The sequence below is a fragment of the Parambassis ranga genome, chromosome 17 (genome assembly GCF_900634625.1).
Source record: "Parambassis ranga chromosome 17, fParRan2.1, whole genome shotgun sequence".
NCBI lineage: Eukaryota > Metazoa > Chordata > Actinopteri > Ambassidae > Parambassis > Parambassis ranga.
The window spans coordinates 21,895,427-21,914,054 of record NC_041037.1 but is presented as its reverse complement, the minus strand read 5'-3'; the positions used below and the strand labels follow the sequence as shown (position 1 = coordinate 21,914,054).

Below are 18,628 nucleotides of genomic sequence, written 5' to 3'. Positions count from 1 at the left end.
TGCACAGAATGCTGCTCCTCCCAGCTGCTGCTCTGTGCTGCCTCTGCTCAGGTGAGTGCTTCCAGCCAATCAGGAGCCAGCACGCTGCACCTGTGACAAACCTCACCTGTCTGTCTGTGTCTCTGCAGCACTGGTTGCCATGGAAACAGGGCCGGTCCAGGATGATTTGACGTTGACCAGGAGAGCTGGAGAAAAAGTCTCCTTCAGCTGTGGAGGGGCTGATCGCTGTGACAGGTCTTGGTTTTTCTGGTACCAGAAGAAAGAAACATTCAGACATGTTCTAGGTATTAACAGAAACGATGGTCAAATCATATCATATCCTGATCATCCTCAGAAAGATGATTTCTCAATAGCTGTTACTGAGAGCGGCAGTGAGTTGAAGATAGAGAAAGTTAAAGTGGATCATTCAGCCACATATTACTGTAGCTGTCTGAAGTCTGCTTCCCACAGTGACAGAAGCTGTGAGCAGGCTGAACAAAAACCAGACAGGAAGAGAGCAGAGAACCACAGAGCAGGTCACATGGTGCAGCTCCACCTCTGAGTTCACTGACACTGTTTAACAGACATGATTCAGCAGAACATTCCTGTTGGACACATTTTCATTATGCTCACACTCTGTTATTTGTGGACTTCAGTTCAGCGTTCAACACTGTGATCCTGGACAAGCTGCCCGGCTCTCTGTGCTTCTGGATCAAGGACTCTCACCAACAGGCCTCGGGTGGTGAGAATTGGAGACTCCACCTCATCCACGCTGATCCTGAGCACAGGATCACATCATATCAGACAATGATGAGACTCACTACAGAGAGGAGATCCAGCACCTGACAGGACGGTGTTCAGACAACAACCTGGTCCTGAACACCACCAAGACCACGGAGGTCATTGTGGACTTTAGGAGATCCAGTCAGAGGACTGGACTCTCCTGATGAACCTCTACAGGTCCACAATACAAAGCCTCCTCTGTCTGAGTGCAGCAGTGTGGTACAGGACAGGCTGCACAGGACAGGAAGGACTCGGCCCGGGCGGTGAAGACAGCACAGTGGATTGTGGGGAGTCCTCTCCCACAGCTGGACTCCTTATACGACAGCCGGACTCAAAGGAGGGCTGGTTGTAGAGCTGCAGACCCCACCCACCCAGGACACCAGCTGTTTGGACCTCCTCCTTCTGGACAGAGGCATCAGAACTCACACCAACAGACTGAGACACAGCTTCTTCCCCAGAGCTGCCTAACCCCCCCCCCCCCCCCCCCCCCCCCAAAGACTGGGCAACAAACCTCTGTGCACTTTAACCCATTAATACACAGCATATGGTACAATATATTCAAACTGTTCACTTTAAACATTTAATTTGCACTGTTTTACTCTTTCTGTTGTTATTGTACTTTATATATATGTAGGTATATTTAAGCATGTCTCTCTTTTATTCCATGTGTCTGAACTCTGGCTAAGCCAAGAGCTGCTGAACAAACGTTCATTGTGCCTTCATAGTGACAAAGATTTTTGACTCTAAAACCACAGAACACGCAGCTGAGGCTGCAGGGAGGGTTGTTCTGTTTGACACTCAATCATCAGTCGTTGCTGTGCCTCCAGTCATCTGCACACACAAACAAACACAAATCATAAAAAACCTTCATCACTTTAACACATTTATTACAAATACACACAGACACACTGACAGCTGAGCACACACAGAGCTTCCTTTGGTGATGATAGGAACGAGCTGAGGTTCCTGTTTTATTGTATCACCGGCAAGAATACAACAAATTTGAAGCGACATTTGCAGGCGAGTCATCCTGACATCCACAGGTAAACATAACAAAATGTCTTCTTTTAATTGCAAGTCTGTTTCTGTCATGATCCTGGGTTTTGATCCTTGTCTTGTTTTCACATTGTTTATTTTGTTATTTAGTTGTAGATTTAGTTTATTTCTTCTCCGTTCTCCCTGTGTGTTTTCCTCTTCCTCTTTCTCTGCTCCTCTCGTCTTCCCTTCTGTTCCTCCTCCCTGATTGTGTTCACCTGTGCTGTCTCTCCCCTATTTAAGTCTCGTGCTCCCCTTTGTCAGTTCATTGTTTGTCACTCCCCGTGCTGTGTTCGTCGTCTTCCTGGTTTCCTTCCGTCCTGTCATCCTCCCGTCCTCCCCTGGATCAGATCTCCTTGGTTAGTTGGTTTTTGATTTTCCTTTTCTCTTGTACCTTTTAGTTGTTCAAGTCTTAGTTTAGTTTATCTTGTGTTTGCTTGATTACGTTTCTGCCCTGAAGGGGGTGGAGGAGCGTAGACAGTTTTTTCTTGCAAACTGGGAGGTTGTATGGGACCTTCCGCCTCCTGTTTCGAGTTTTGGCCCTGGAGGGCTTCCGTCTCCTGACTCTTGTTCTGGTCCTGGTGGGGTTCCGTCCCCAGCTTCCTGTTCCGACCCCGGTGGTCCACCGTTCCCGAGTTCCCGTTCCGACCCCGGTGGTCCACTGCTCCCGAGCCTCTGCTCCGGTCCTGGTGGGCCTCCTCTTCTGAGTCCTCACTCAGAACCTGTTGGCCCCGACGCCGGTGGTCCTCCGCCTCTGGTCTCCAGTCCCTGACGCCGGTGGTCCTTCGCCTCTGGTCTCCAGTCCCGATGCCGGTGGTCCTCCCTCGGCTTTTGCATTAGACATATTGGCTATGCCAGCTTCTCAAGCATTTGCAGAGAGGGTATTTAGTGTCACAGGTGATCTCACTCGAGGTCGGCGCAACCGAGCAAGGGTCACATTGGCGCGAAGTGCTTTTCTTAAGATGAATCGAACCAAATAAATCTGTTTTCTGAAATTATAGCAACAATTTGCATAATTATTCTGAAAGCAATGTTATATTTTTATTAGGTGTTTTGATGTTGACAGATTTTTTTTTTTATCTCCATGCACCACAAGATCTGGAGGTTTGCAGTTATGTTGTAGTTGAAGATCCTTAAAAGGAATTGTTGCATTTCCAGCTACTGACAGTGAAGAATGTCATGCACTCCGTTATGAACAGTGTATATCTTATTCAGGGAGAGCAGGTCACATTTTTAAAAATTCTTTTCATAAAAGATAAGGGCACTTAAATAAAAATTTTGTGTCAAAAGTTAAAGCTGTGTATGTGTTTTTTGCACGAAAAAACTTAACACACACACACACACACACACACACACACACTTTGCAGAACAAAGCAGATTTAGTCGACTAAAACTAAAATGTGACTAAAATTAAATGACATTTTAGTCACAAGACTAAAATAAAAACTAAATTAAAATTAGTAGCAGGGCTGGTTCTCCCTTAAGTTGATGGGTCCTGCTCAAGGTTTCTTCCTCATAAAGGGAGTTTTTCCTTTCCACAGTGCTCTTAGGGGGGTTCAGGTTCTGGGTCTCACGCTCTGAGTTTCTGTGAATCGCTTTGAGACAATTTCTGATTGTAAAATGCGCTGTATAAATAAAACTGAATTGAACTGAATTTATCCTGCCCACCGAGTCCAATTCTGGCCAGATCGTACTGTCAGGTACTGTGGAATGAGGACTCAGGATGCAGGATTTAACTAACCAGGTGAATTTGTTGCAAAAAAAGAACTAAAACAAAACTAAACCAAGAAAAACCAGAGTAAGGAAAAATCCAAAACTTACAATGACTCAGGAGAAAGGAAGAGTAACAGGGAAGGTGACAAGAATGATGACGAGGACGAACTGGCCCAGACAAAGGGGAGCACAGGACTTAGACACAGGTGAGACACATTAGGGTGGGGCAACCAATCACCAAAGGCGGGAACACAGGGGAAGTAAAACACACAGACAAACACAAGGAAGACAGGACTTTCAAAATAAAACAGGAACCATGTCAGAACCAAAGTAACTTCACACAGACAGCCAGAGACAGCACAACACAGGGAACACTGGGAAACCTAAAATAACCCGAAAACTAAGAATTAACTCAAAAAACAAGGGAAGAACCAAACCAGAAATAACCAAATAACCAAACCATGACAGGTCAAGTCACTGACAAACAACGGGAGCTGAGAGAACACGATTTGATTCGTCAGCTGCAGCTTGATGTAGATCCCTGTATATTCATTACAATGGCTGAAGATTAGGATCCACAGTTTTACTGGACTTCATCCTAAGGGGACCATGAACATCTGAACCAGTTTAAATGCCCATCAACAAGTCAAGAGGTTCATCCTCTGACGACCAAGAACGTGTGCAGAAAGTTCCATCTGTGCATTAGTCCAGATCCAGTCCATCCAAAGGACACAACATAAAGGCTCATACCTGGAAAGAGAGGGTGTAGCAAGTACAGACAGTGGATCTGACGGAGGAGACCAGGCTCATACCTGACTACCCCCAGCGGCTGGTCTCCAGGCTAACTCTTGCTGTGAGGTGAATCTTATGATTGTAGAAGCTGGAACATTTTGGGAACAGCTGTAGCCTGTCACATCATTTTCAGATGGAGCACGAGGACACTGAAAGGAAAACACATGCAGCTAATAACTAAAGATAATATTGATTATTTGATGGGAGTCAGATGGAGCCAGAGGCCTCGTTTGTTGCAGTTGAGGCTACTTCCACAATCATCTGATTTTTGAGCCCCAAACGCTGCCACTTGCATTAAAGATAGAAAATATCTGATGAAGAGCTGCTGTTTGTATTTTAAACAAAGTCACATGAAGCTGAGAGAGAGCAGAGCTGTTATCAGCTGAGCTCCGTGTGTCTGTGGTGGATTCTAACAGCTCCGCTCACAAACAGCATCCAGCTGCTCACAGGTTTTTGTACCAGTCTTTCTCACTGTGTGCAGGATGGTACTATGATGTCTTCGGCTCTGGAACGACACTGATCGTGACAGGTGAGAACAAACTCTGCTCCTTCTTCAGCTGTTTAAATGTCTGAAAACACTCAGATCTCTACAGATATATTGATTCTTCGTCATCTGACAAATATTGTCTCACCGTCTCACTGACTGCAGGAGAAACATACATGTGATCACTAACATGAGCTGAGAGTCAGTTTGTAAAGTGTGCAGCAGAGAATTAAACATAGTGAAGTATCAAAGCTGTTAGTTCAATAAATATAGTTTTATAGATTATATTAATAATCCTGATTTAAAATGATGATTATTGTCTTTAACAAATCTTTGAATATTTTGAAATCATTTGATAAACGTATGCTCGTAGGAAGTTAAATCACCTGACAATAACTGATCAATCAATAAATAAGATACTAAATAATAATAAAGTCAATCAGTATAATGTTCGCTGTCAAAAAGTCGTTTTTCTAAATCAAATATCTGCATGATGAAAAACTTCTTAAAAAGAACTGATATAAACTCTGTTAGAAATGAATGATAAATATCAGCAGCAGCTCAAATCTAGAATCAATGTTTGGACTGATCTTTTATTTGAACATTAATGAGAAGAAAAATTAATTTGACAGATGTTTGAAATGTTTTGTGAATTTTGAATGTATTGTATAAAACGACGTGTGGTGCTGTGTTAACAGAGCATGAACATGTTTGATGTTAATGTTCATTATTCTGTTATTAAATCATTTGATGAACTTATTTTACATCATCTATATTTAAATGGAATCATTCTTTCAACATGTATTTATAGTAAATTATTTAGAATAGAATAGAAAATACTTTATTCATCCCAAGCTGGGAAATTTCACTATTACAGCAGCAAAGTACTCAAGCAAAACAAAAAATAACAAATATACCTCTAATGGTAAAAAATAAACAGCAACAATGTGCAATTTGCAATGCAGGTATAGATATAAGTCTAAAGATATGATATGATATGATATGATATGATATGATATGATATGATATGATATGATATGATATGATATGATATGATTAAACCTTGTGCAGAATCCGTCCCTAACAGCAGTGAGTCCGTGTTCTCTCTGGCTCAGAGAGGAGGTGTTAAAACAACCATTTATATTTATGAGTGTAACATGTTTGATGAATGATTGACACTGATGTGTAAATCTATATTTTATTCCTGAAGCTAATCATGAATCTGAAGGTGAATGTGTCAGATATAATCATGTATGTTCATGTTCATGTGGAAAACACTGTGTCTGTTAGAATGTCACATGTCAAATATTTATTTTGTATGAATATAAATGTATAATTCCTTATTATGATCAGCCTGTGATAAAGTGTCTGTTGCTCGCTCTGTGTCCAGATGAGCGGGTGGTGCAGCCCGTGCTGAGCGTGTACCCAGCAGCATCCAGCCTCCACCCTGAGGGGAGCAGCTCCCTGCTGTGTCTGGCCTCGGCCATGTTTCCTCCTCTGGTCCGGTTCTCCTGGAGAAGACAGAAGGAGAACGGCCTGCTGGAGGAGCTGCCCCCTGCTGAGGGGGAGCAGCTGGAGCTCAGAGAGTCGGGGCTCAGCGCCTCCATCAGGGTGCTGGATCGGGACGCTCTGCGCTCTCATAGATACAGCTGCTACGTGGAGCACGAGGGGGGCCGGGTGGAGGCCCACACACAGCAAGGTGACGGAGGTGCTCAGCGCTCACTTGATGTGGAGACGCTGTCGGAGACAGCAGAGGACGGAGGACATTTGTCAGTGCAGCTCCAAACATGTGACTCCTTCTCTGTTCCAGAGGTTCCAGCTCCAGCAGCCCCCTGTCCTCCAGAGAGAGAGCCACCAGACCTGCCCGCTCTGCAGCAGGCTGCCTGTAAGACCACCTGCTGCTGACCTGATGTTTGACGAGCTCTGAGGGCTCATTCAGGTTGGAGAGGAGCCCTGTCCTCATGGACAGCTGGCTGTCTCCTCTGGAAGAGTCCCACTTACACTGATGACAGTCTGATGATGTTTGACATGTTGACATTTGAAGAGCCTGAACCACTGAAGAATCACCTCTGTCTGTCTCTGTCTCTGTCTGTATGTGTCTCTGTCCGTGTCTCTGTGTCTGTCTGTCTCTGTCAGTGTCCTTCCAGGCTCAGTGCAGGGTCAGGCTGCTCCTGCTGCTGTACACGGTGCTGATAGTGAAGAGTCTGCTGTACTGCTGTGGACTCTGTCTGCTGATGATCCCCACCTTCCAGGGACCATCCTCCACCTAGCAGGGTCCATCCTCCAGGGACCGTCCTCCACCTTCCAGGGACCGTCCTCCACCATCCAGGGACCGTCCTCCACCTTCCAGGGACCGTCCTCCACCTGCACGCCTGCTGCCGGTTTCCTGCTGCCTTTCCTCTCCATCACTTCTCGTCACTTCTTCTCATTGATCACTTTGATCGGCCTCATGTTAGCAGAAAGTCTCATCACTCATCTGTTTGTTGGTGTTGAGGTTTTATTCAAATTCTTTTTAATCAGTTTTTGCTTTTTCACATTTATTCAGTACAAAATTCTCAATAAACTGAAAATAACCTTTGTCTCTGTTTGTCTGTGGTCTCACTGAGCCGTGTCCCATTTGACTTGTGTTGTTGTTGTTGGCCTCAGTTCACCTCTGTGTGAGTGTGAGCAGCAGCAGATATGATCTGCTCTCTGTGGTTATTAGAACGAACTGCTGAGCCAATCAGAGCAGACTTCCTGTGTGGGTTTGTGCAGCTGTGGCCTCTGTTTAATAACACAATGGCAGTTACAACCACCCACACAACCACCCACACACAGAAACACACACTGACACACACACACAGACACACACTGACACACACTGACACCCACACACTGACACAACCACAAACCCACACACACACATACACTGACACGGACACACACACAATGACACACACACTGACACAGACACACACTGACACACACACACGCAGACACACTCTGACACACACACACTGTGGTGTGTTGTTGACTTCCTGGTGTGAGTCTGTGATGACAGCAGCAGCTCTGCTGTTCCTTCATGTGTGTAAACAGCAGAGTCATCAGCGTAGAGGTTAGCAGCAAACACTCACATACAAGCTACAGGCTAGCTTAGCCTGCGTTAGCTGTATGCTAATGTCTTCCTGCTAATGACATGAAGAGCTGCCTCCAGCAGCCATCAGCACACTCAGCCATGATGCTGTGATGTGTCCCCGATGGTTTGACCTCCATGAAAACCAGCTTGTTACACAGTCACACAGTGAAGACGACGAGCGGCCGGCTGCAGCCTGCGTCAGTCTGATGTCGACAGGAAGGAAACCAGGCTTTCAAAATAAAACTCATCAGCACAGATACATGTGTGTATGTGTCTTTATATTTGTAGGATCCAACAACAGAAACAGATTCAGTTCAAACCGAGCAGAGCGTCACAGCCAGAGGCTGATCAAAGTGATCAATGACAGGAAGTGATGCAGAGAAGAGGCAGCAGGAAGCAGTCAGCAGGCGTGCAGGTGGAGGACAGTCCCTGGAAGGTGGAGGACGGTCCCTGCTAGGCGGAGGACAGTCCCTGGATGGTGGAGGACGGTCCCTGGAAGGCAGAGATCATCAGCAGACAGAGTCCACAGCAGTACAGCAGACTCTTCACGATCAGCACTGTGTACAGCAGCAGGAGCAGCCTGACCCTGCACTGAGCCTGGAAGGACACTGACACAGACACAGACACAGACAAAGACAGAGACACAGACAGAGACAGACAAAGACAGAGACACATACAGACACAGACAGACAGAGACACAGACAGAGACAGACAGAGACACAGACAGAGACAGACAGAGACACACAGACAGAAACTCAGACGCAGAGATACAGACACAGACAGACAGAGACAGAGACAGAGACACAGACAGAGACACAGACAGAGGTGATTCTTCAGTGGTTCAGGCTCTTCAAATGTGAACATGTCAAACATCATCAGACTGTCATCAGTGTAAGTGGGACTCTTCCAGAGGAGACAGCCAGCTGTCCATGAGGACAGGGCTCCTCTCCAACCTGAATGAGCCCTCAGAGCTCGTCAAACATCAGGTCAGCAGCAGGTGGTCTTACAGGCAGCCTGCTGCAGAGCGGGCAGGTCTGGTGGCTCTCTCTCTGGAGGACAGGGGGCTGCTGGAGCTGGAACCTCTGGAACAGAGAAGGAGTCACATGTTTGGAGCTGCACTGACAAATGTCCTCCGTCCTCTGCTGTCTCCGACAGCGTCTCCACATCAAGTGAGTGCTGAGCACCTCCGTCACCTTGCTGTGTGTGGGCCTCCACCCGGCCCCCCTCGTGCTCCACGTAGCAGCTGTATTTATGAGAGCGCAGAGCGTCCCGATCCAGCACCCTGATGGAGGCGCTGAGCCCCGACTCTCTGAGCTCCAGCTGCTCCCCCTCAGCAGGGGGCAGCTCCTCCAGCAGGCCGTTCTCCTTCTGTCTTCTCCAGGAGAACCGGACCAGAGGAGGAAACATGGCCGAGGCCAGACACAGCAGGGAGCTGCTCCCCTCAGGGTGGAGGCTGGATGCTGCTGGGTACACGCTCAGCACGGGCTGCACCACCCGCTCATCTGGACACAGAGCGAGCAACAGACACTTTATCACAGGCTGATCATAATAAGGAATTATACATTTATATTCATACAAAATAAATATTTGACATGTGACATTCTAACAGACACAGTGTTTTCCACATGAACATGAACATACAGTGGGGAAAAAAAGTATTTAGTCAGCCACCAATTGTGCAAGTTCTCCTATTTAAAAAGATGAGAGAGCCCTGTAATTTTCATCACAGGTATACCTCAACTATGAGAGACAAAATGAGAAACAAAAATCCAGAAAATCACATTGTAGGATTTTTAAAGAATTTATTTGCAAATTATGGTGGTAAATAAGTATTTGGTCAATAACAAAATGTCATCTCAATACTTTGTTATATACCCTTTGTTGGCAATGACAGAGGTCAAACGTTTTCTGTAAGTCTTCACAAGGTTTTCACACACTTTTGCTGGTATTTTGGCCCATTCCTCCATGCAGATCTCCTCTAGAGCAGTAATGTTTTGGGGCTGACGCTGGGTAACACGGACTTTCAACTCCCTCCAAAGATTTTCTATGGGGTTGAGATCTGGAGACTGGCTAGGCCACTCCAGGACCTTGAAATGCTTCTTACGAAGCCACTCCTTTGTTGCCCGGGCGGTGTGTTTGGGATCATTGTCATGTTGAAAGACCCAGCCACGTTTCATCTTCAATGCCCTTGCTGATAGAAGGAGGTTTTCACTCAAAATCTCACGATACATGGCCCCATTCATTCTTTCATTTACACGGATCAGTCGTCCAGGTCCCTTTGCAGAAAAACAGCCCCAAAGCATGATGTTTCCACCCCCATGCTTCACAGTAGGTATGGTGTTCTTCGGATGCAACTCAGCATTCTTTCTCCTCCAAACACGACAAGTTGAGTTTTTACCAAAAAGTTCTATTTTGGTTTCATCTGACCATATGACATTCTCCCAATCCTCTTCTGGATCATCCAAATGCTCTCTAGCAAACTTCAAACGGGCCTGGATATGTACTGGTTTAAGCAGGGGGACACGTCTGGCACTGCAGGATTTGAGTCCCTGGCGGCACAGTGTGTTACTGATGGTAGCTTTTGTTACTTTGGTCCCAGCTCTCCGGAGGTCATTCACTAGGTCCCCCCGTGTGGTTCTGGGATTTTTGCTCACAGTTCTGGTGATCATTTTGACCCCACGGGGTGAGATCTTGCGTGGAGCCCCAGATCGAGGGAGATTATCAGTGGTCTTGTATGTCTTCCATTTTCTAATAATTGCTCCCACAGTTGATTTCTTCACACCAAGCTGCTTACCTATTGCAGATTCAGTCTTCCCAGCCTGGTGCAGGTCTACAATTTTGTTTCTGGTGTCCTTTGACAGCTCTTTGGTCTTGGCCATAGTGGAGTTTGGAGTGTGACTGTTTGAGGTTGTGGACAGGTGTCTTTTATACTGATAACGACTCCAAACAGATGCCATTAATACAGGTAACGAGTGGAGGACAGAGGAGCCTCTTAAAGAAAAAGTTACAGGTCTGTGAGAGCCAGAAATCTTGCTTGTTTGTAGGTGACCAAATACTTCTTTTACTGAGGAATTTACCAATTAATCCATTAAAAATCCTACAATGTGATTTTCTACATTTTCTTTTCTTATTTTGTCTCTCATAGTTCAGGTATACATATGATGAAAATTACAGGCCTCTCTCATCTTTTTAAGTGGGAGAACTTGCACAATTGGTGGCTGACTAAATACTTTTTTTCCCCACTGTACATGATCATATCTGACACATTCACCTTCAGATTCATGATTAGCTTCAGGAATAAAATATAGATTTACACATCAGTGTCAGAGAGAACACGGACTCACTGCTGTTAGGGACGGATTCTGCACAAGGTTTAATCATATCATATCATCTTTAGACTTATATCTATACCTCCATTGCAAATTGCACATTTTTGCTGTTTATTTTTTACCATATTTGTTATTTTTTGTTTTGCTTGAGTACTTTGCTGCTGTAATAGTGAAATTTCCCAGCTTGGGATGAATAAAGTATTTTCTATTCTATTCTAAATAATTTACTATAAATACATGTTGAAAGAATGATTCCATTTAAATATAGATGATGTAAAATAAGTTCATCAAATGATTTAATAACAGAATAATGAACATTAACATCAAACATGTTCATGCTCTGTTAACACAGCACCACACGTCGTTTTATACAATACATTCAAAATTCACACAACATTTCAAACATCTGTCAAATTAATTTTTCTTCTCATTAATGTTCAAATAAAAGATCAGTCCAAACATTGATTCTAGATTTGAGCTGCTGCTGATATTTATCATTCATTTCTAACAGAGTTTATATCAGTTCTTTTTAAGAAGTTTTTCATCATGCAGATATTTGATTTAGAAAAATGACTTTTTGACAGCGAACATTATACTGATTGACTTTATTATTATTTAGTATCTTATTTATTGATTGATCAGTTATTGTCAGGTGATTTAACTTCCTACGAGCATACGTTTATCAAATGATTTCAAAATATTCAAAGATTTGTTAAAGACAATAATCATCATTTTAATTAAGGATTATTAATATAATCTATAAAACTATATTTATTGAACTAACAGCTTTGATACTTCACTATGTTTAATTCTCTGCTGCACACTTTACAAACTGACTCTCAGCTCATGTTAGTGATCACATGTATGTTTCTCCTGCAGTCAGTGAGACGGTGAAACAATATTTGTCAGATGATGAAGAATCAATATATCTGTAGAGATCTGAGTGTTTTCAGACATTTAAACAGCTGAAGAAGGAGCAGAGTTTGTTCTCACCTGTCACGATCAGTGTCGTTCCAGAGCCGAAGACACCATAGTACAATCCTGCACACAGTGAGAAAGACTGGTACAAAAACCTGTGAGCAGCTGGATGCTGTTTGTGAGCGGAGCTGTTAGAATCCACCACAGACACACGGAGCTCCGCTGATAACAGCTCTGCTCTCTCTCAGCTTCATGTGACTTTGTTGCATTAAATACAAACAGCATTCTTGGTCCCCAGAGGATGAAGCACATTACCTGACAGGACAGGAGACGGGTTTTAATACATTAAATTTAGCTCTCTTAAATGTTAGGTCTTTGGCAGGCAAATCATTCTTAATTAATGATTTTATTCAAAAGCACCATCTGGATTTTATGTTTTTAACTGAAACTTGGTTGGGGCAAGACAATAGTGCAGCAGTTCTTATTGAGTCTACTCCTCCTAACTTTGGTTTCATGAGTGAAGCAAGATTGCACAAGAAAGGAGGAGTCGCCATCTTGTTTAATGACTGCCTCCAGTGCATAAAGGTATCCTATGGAAAGTTTGACTCTTTTGAATATGTTGCTCTTCAGCTAAAATCCTCCTGTCAAGCAGCCTTTGCAGTTATTTACAAAACCCCAAATACAATGCAAAGTTCTTTGATGACTTTGCCAAACTATTGTCTATTATGTGCATTGACTTTGATTGTGTTGTCTTAGCGGGTGACTTTAACATTCATGTTGATAATCCTAATGATGGAAGTGCCAAAGAACTCTTTAACATCCTGGATAGCTTTGGGCTGTCACAGCATGTAACAGACTCAACACATAACAAGGGACATATACTGGATCTAGTTATCTCCAAAGGTCTGAACATCTCTGAGGTTGTGGTGACCGATGTTGCTCTTTCTGATCATTACCCTGCTAGTCCCAACAAGGTAGAAGGAAAGGTGATCAGAAAGCGTCACATTAATGATAACACCTGTGCACTGTTCACACAGGCTTTTGTACCATCACCAACCCTGCCCACAGCTCCTGGTGATGACCTTGTAAACAGTTTCAGTTCCAAAGTTATGACTGTCATTGATTCAATCAGGAAGGAAAAAGTCACCTTGGAGAAATGCCACACTGGTTAAAGCTCAAAAAAGAGTCTGCAGACAGGCACAACGCAGATGGAGAAAAACTAAACTCCAGGTTCATTATAACATTTACAAAGAGAGCCTACATAACTACAACCAGGAACTGAAACATGCAAGACAATCCTATTTTTCAGAGACCATCAATAGGAACAGCAACAATGCACATTGTTCTCTGTTATAGACAGACTGACAAACCCAGGAGTATCAGTCCCACCTGAACTGCTGTCTAAAAAGTCATGCAAAAAAAAGTCTGCTGAGAAGCCGACCCTGGTTATTGACTTTTTTCCACAGATAAAGTGTTAAAAATAAGACAAACAGTCTGTAGCTCTAGCTCTGGCAAAACCATAATGTCACTTGTGCCTTCTCATCCACCAGTTAAGCTGGCACATTTTAACCTCACACACTGCATGAGCTCTACCTGCAGGTCAGTGAGCAGCAGACAGCCCACCCGGATGCTTTTCTCATCCTGGCGGGTGATTTCAACCATGCAGACCCCAAGACTGTGTTTCCAAAACTTCACAAACACATAGACTTTCCAACTCGTGGCAACAACACACTGGACAATGTTTACACCACCCAGAGAGGCGCTTACAAAGCCCTCCCCCTCCCCCACCTCGGAGCTTCTGATCACATCACTGTTATGCTAATGCCAGCATACAGACCACTGGTAAAAGTTGCCAAACCGGTCCGAAAAGAAGTTAGAGTGTGGCCGGAGGGAGCCACAGGAGCTTTACAGGACTGTTTCAGCACAACAGACTGGGATGTGTTTAAGCAGGCTGCAACCCACAACAACTGCACTGACCTCCAGGAGTACTCAGAGACTGTTACTGCATACATCACCAAATGTATTGATGATGTAACTAAAACCAGGACTGTCAGCATTCGAGCCAGTCAGAAACCATGGCTGACAGGGGAGGTCTACAGGCTGCTGAGGGCCAGGAACGCTGCCTTCAGAAGAGGCGACGACACCAGCCTAAGGTTAGCCAGAGCCGACCTGTCCCGTGGCATCAGGAAGGCGAAGAGGCAGTACTCCAGGAGGGTTGCCCACCACTTCAGCGACAGCAGGGACACCCGGAGCCTGTGGCGGGGGATACAGACCATCACAGACTACAAGCCCCCACCACAGACCTGTGACAGCAACAGCTCTGTGCTGAACCAGCTGAATGACTTCTTCGGACGCTTTGAAGCACTCAACAGCACTCCTGCACAAAAAATCACATCCTCTCCCACTGACCAGGTATTTTCCCTGTCCCGAGCCAGCGTGAAGACATCTCTCAGCCAGATCAACGCACGCAAAGCTCCTGGTCCTGACAACATACCTGGCCGTGTGCTCAGAGACTGTGCTGAGGAGCTCGCTGAGGTGTTTACAGACATCTTCAACATCTCACTGAGCCAGGCTGTTGTCCCCACCTGCTTCAAAGCCACCACGATCATCCCTGTGCCGAAGAAGTCCACCCCCGCCTGCTTCAATGACTACCGTCCAGTAGCACTCACACCCATCATCATGAAGTGCTTTGAACGGTTAGTCATGAATCACATCAAGACGGCCCTTCCTCCCTCTCTGGACCCCTTCCAGTTTGCATATCGGCCCAACCAGTCAACCAGTGATGCTGTTTCCACAGCACTCCACACAGCTCTCACCCACCTGGAAAATAAAGACTCATACGTTCGAATGCTGTTCATAGACTTCAGCTCAGCATTCAACACCATCATCCCACAGCAGCTCATCAACAAACTGGACCAGCTGGGGCTGAACTCCTTGCTGTGCAACTGGCTGCTGGACTTCCTCACCGGGAGACCTCAGACAGTGCGGGTCAGCAGAAACACATCCAGCACCATCATAATGAACACCGGGGCTTCCCAAGGATGTGTGCTGAGCCCCCTCCTCTTCACTCTGCTGACCCATGACTGCACGCCAACACACAACACCAACATCTTTGTGAAGTTTGCGGACGACACAACTGTGGTGGGTCTCATCTCCGGTGGAGATGAAACATACTACAGGAATGAGGTGCACCTTCTGGCCGGGTGGTGCAGAGACCACAACCTCTCCCTGAATGTGGAGAAGACAAAGGAGATGGTTGTGGACTACAGGAGAGCACACAGTCAGCACACCCCTCTGACCATCGACGGTGCTGCTGTGGAGCAGGTGAGCAGCACCAAGTTCCCTGGGTGTGCACATCACTGAGGACCTCTTCTGGACTAACAACACTGCATCCCTGACCAAGAAGGCACAGCAGCGCCTCTACTTCCTCCGCAAGCTCAGAGGAGCCAGAGCCCCTCCCTCCATCCTGTGCACCTTCTACAGAGGGGCTGTTGAGAGCATCCTGTCCAGCTGCATCACTGTGTGGTACGGAGCCTGCACCGCCACCTGCAGGAAGACGCTTCATTGCATAGTGAGATCAGCTGGGAGGATCACCGGCGTCCCTCTCCCCTCCCTCCAAGACCTCTACGACAGCCGTCTCACCCGAAAGGCCCTCCGCATCACAGGAGACCCCACCCACCCTTCACACCGCTTCTTTAATCTGCTGCCATCAGGAAAGAGACTGAAGCCTCCGGGCCAGGACCAGCAGACTGAGGGACAGCTTCATCCACCAGGCTGTCAGGAAGCTGAACTCTCTCCCTGCTGCGCCCCACTTTCTCCCCCTTCCCTGACACCACCCCCCACCCCACCCCACCCCCCTACCCCTACCACCATCCCCCCACCCCTACCACCACCCCACCACCCAAGATAGGAACTCTTTGTACCAGCCACATTACCAAAGGAACTCTGTGCACCAGCCACTTTACCCTGTGCATTCTCTTGCACCTTAGTCATGTCATACCAGTCTCATATAAGCTGCTATAACTTAAACTATTCCTGGACTGTTTACATTATGCCAACTGCACTGACTTGCACCATTACATCTTTTGCACTCTCATACCAGTCTCAATAAGCTGTTATAAGTTAAACCACTCCTGTTTATATTATGCCAACTGCACTGTCTTGCACTATACATCTTTTGCACTCTTACTGCATTGTGCCTTCATTATGTGCCTTGTATTTTGTGTGTGCCTCATTGTAGGTACAATTTTTTTACACTTTATATTTATCTTTAGTTTTTAGTTACATGTTATATGTTGCGGAGTGAAGAGTAACGCAATTTCGATTCTCTGTATGTCCAGCACATATAGCAGATTTGACAATAAAGCTGACTTTGACTTGACTTTGACTAAAATCCTGAAAATATAATTAATATTTGATATGTATATTTCAGGCTGAAGTAGCTTTAAAAGACTGAGTCATTTAAAGTGGGAAACAATATTAAGATGTCATACTTTTACAGCAGTTTTTAAGGTGTGTACATATTTTGTCCTGAGGATGACATGGAATCAATGAAAATGTGTCCAACAGGAATGTTCTGCTGAATCATGTCTGTTAAACAGTGTCAGTGAGCTCAGAGGTGGAGCTGCACCATGTGACCTGCTCTGTGGTTCTCTGCTCTCTTCCTGTCTGGTTTTTGTTCAGCCTGCTCACAGCTTCTGTCACTGTGGGGAGCAGACTTCCAACAGCTACAGTAATATGTGGCTGAATGATCCACTTTAACTTTCTCTATCTGTAACTCAGTGCTGCTCTCAGTAAGAACAGCTGAGAAATCATCTTTCTGAGGATGATCAGGATTTGATTGGATTTCACTTGTGTTTCTGTTGATACCAAGAATGAATTTAAATGTTTCCTGTTTTTGGACCCAAAATATCCAAGGGTTGTCAACACATTGTTTAGCCTCACAGCTGAAGGAGGCTGTTCCTCCAGCTCTCCTGGTCAACGTCAAATCATCCTGGACCGGCCCTGTTTCCATGGCGACCAGTGCTGCAGAGACACAGACAGACAGGTGAGGTTTGTCACAGGTGCAGCGTGCTGGCTCCTGATTGGCTGGAAGCACTCACCTGAGCAGAGGCAGCACAGAGCAGCAGCTGGGAGGAGCAGCATTCTGTGCAGTGGTGTATCCTCTGCTGAAGCCGAGGAGAAGTGGAGCTCTGATGCAGCCGAGGACAGACAAGGACGAGCTGTGACATCAGACCAGGACCACATGGCTTCTGACAGGGCCTCAGAGCTCCCATCAGCCCCTGCAGCACACAGATAAGACTGCTGCTGCTGCTGAGGCTGCTGTGGTTTCATCGTCTCACTTTGAGTCTGACAGCAGCTGAAAACTGTCTGGGTCACATGATGCAGGAGAAACCTTCATGTTCCCACACACACTCAGGCTGGAGGTGAGTTCACTAACACACACTGTTGTGTTGATTCAAAGGACAAACGCACACAGCTGCTCCACTCTGACTCAACTCTTCGGTCTGACTTCATTCAGTGATGGAACTCAGCCTTCTTCTCTCTCTGCCTGATGATGTCATGGGTTTAGTCGGCCATGTTGTTCTTCATGTTTCCCTGGAAACAGTCACAGACTCCATCACATGTTCTGCAGCCTCCTGCTCTGCTCCACCTTCCAGCTGAAGGCCCGTTCATCTCCAAGCAGCCGCCTGGATCTCTGTGTGCTTCCAGTGACTCACCACAGGATGGCACCGTTTCTCTTTGCTTCTTCAGCCACAGGCAGCATATGGGCTCCTTCTGCCTGAACAGAAACACAGTGCTTCATGTTACAGCTGATTAAACACTCATACAAACTATTTCCCACTTCTGCTCAGAGATCCACTTAAATCCTGCACCCTGCTCCTTTAAGTGCTTTAATTCAGAGCGTCTTCATGAATGTTAAAGGACTGTTCCGCTGAAAGCACATTCAGACTGCAGATGATCCATTAAAACAGCCTCACAGTGACGGAGGTTTAAAAACGTGGATTTAAAATCAGAAACTCATCATTTAAACCATGAAAATGTAAAAATCAATTCACTGAGTTTAAATGTTCCATTAAATATCCTCCACAGAGCAGCTCTACTGTGTGGTACGTCACATGATGCTGGAGGTCACATGATGCTGGAGGTCACATGATGCTGGAGGTCACGTTGTGGCACCAACACAAAAATGAGAAAATAGCTGTGTCCCAATTCAGGGTCTGCATCCTTCGGAGTGCGCATTTTAAGGCCGCTTACGTCACAAAGCTGCGCGAAGGCTGTCCCAATTCGCCAAAAGTCGAAGGGTCCTTCAAATGCGTCCTCCTTTTGCCTGAATTTGGAGGACGCATCGCTACCATCCTTCGTGGCCTTAAATATCCCACAATGCTTTGCGGGCCTACTTTTTGTCCAATAGTACAATGACGGACCAAGCGAGTGGCACCGGCAGGAGTGCCGAATTCACATTTAAATGTAAGTAAA

The 18,628-nt window shown here is 45.7% G+C and overlaps 2 protein-coding genes across 2 annotated transcripts; one reads left to right on the top strand and one right to left on the bottom strand.

Moving 5' to 3' along the window:
* Nucleotides 1-7,250, top strand: LOC114449782 (uncharacterized). The gene is made up of 8 exons (XM_028427615.1): nt 1-51; nt 129-371; nt 641-721; nt 784-903; nt 4,664-4,831; nt 6,177-6,485; nt 6,597-6,671; nt 6,923-7,250. The coding sequence occupies exons 1-8, from the start codon at nt 9-11 to the stop codon at nt 7,054-7,056; spliced, it is 1,173 nt and encodes a 390-aa protein (XP_028283416.1). The 5' UTR covers nt 1-8; the 3' UTR covers nt 7,057-7,250.
* A 1,028-nt stretch (nt 7,251-8,278) lies between these two features.
* Nucleotides 8,279-17,549, bottom strand: LOC114449781 (uncharacterized). The gene is made up of 6 exons (XM_028427614.1): nt 17,491-17,549; nt 17,251-17,370; nt 12,224-12,387; nt 9,095-9,403; nt 8,909-8,983; nt 8,279-8,509 (listed from the first exon to the last, which is right to left on the bottom strand). Exons 1-6 carry the CDS (start codon nt 17,547-17,549, stop codon nt 8,355-8,357), a joined length of 882 nt encoding a protein of 293 aa, XP_028283415.1. The 3' UTR covers nt 8,279-8,354.
* Between the last annotated feature and the right edge of the window lie 1,079 nt (nt 17,550-18,628).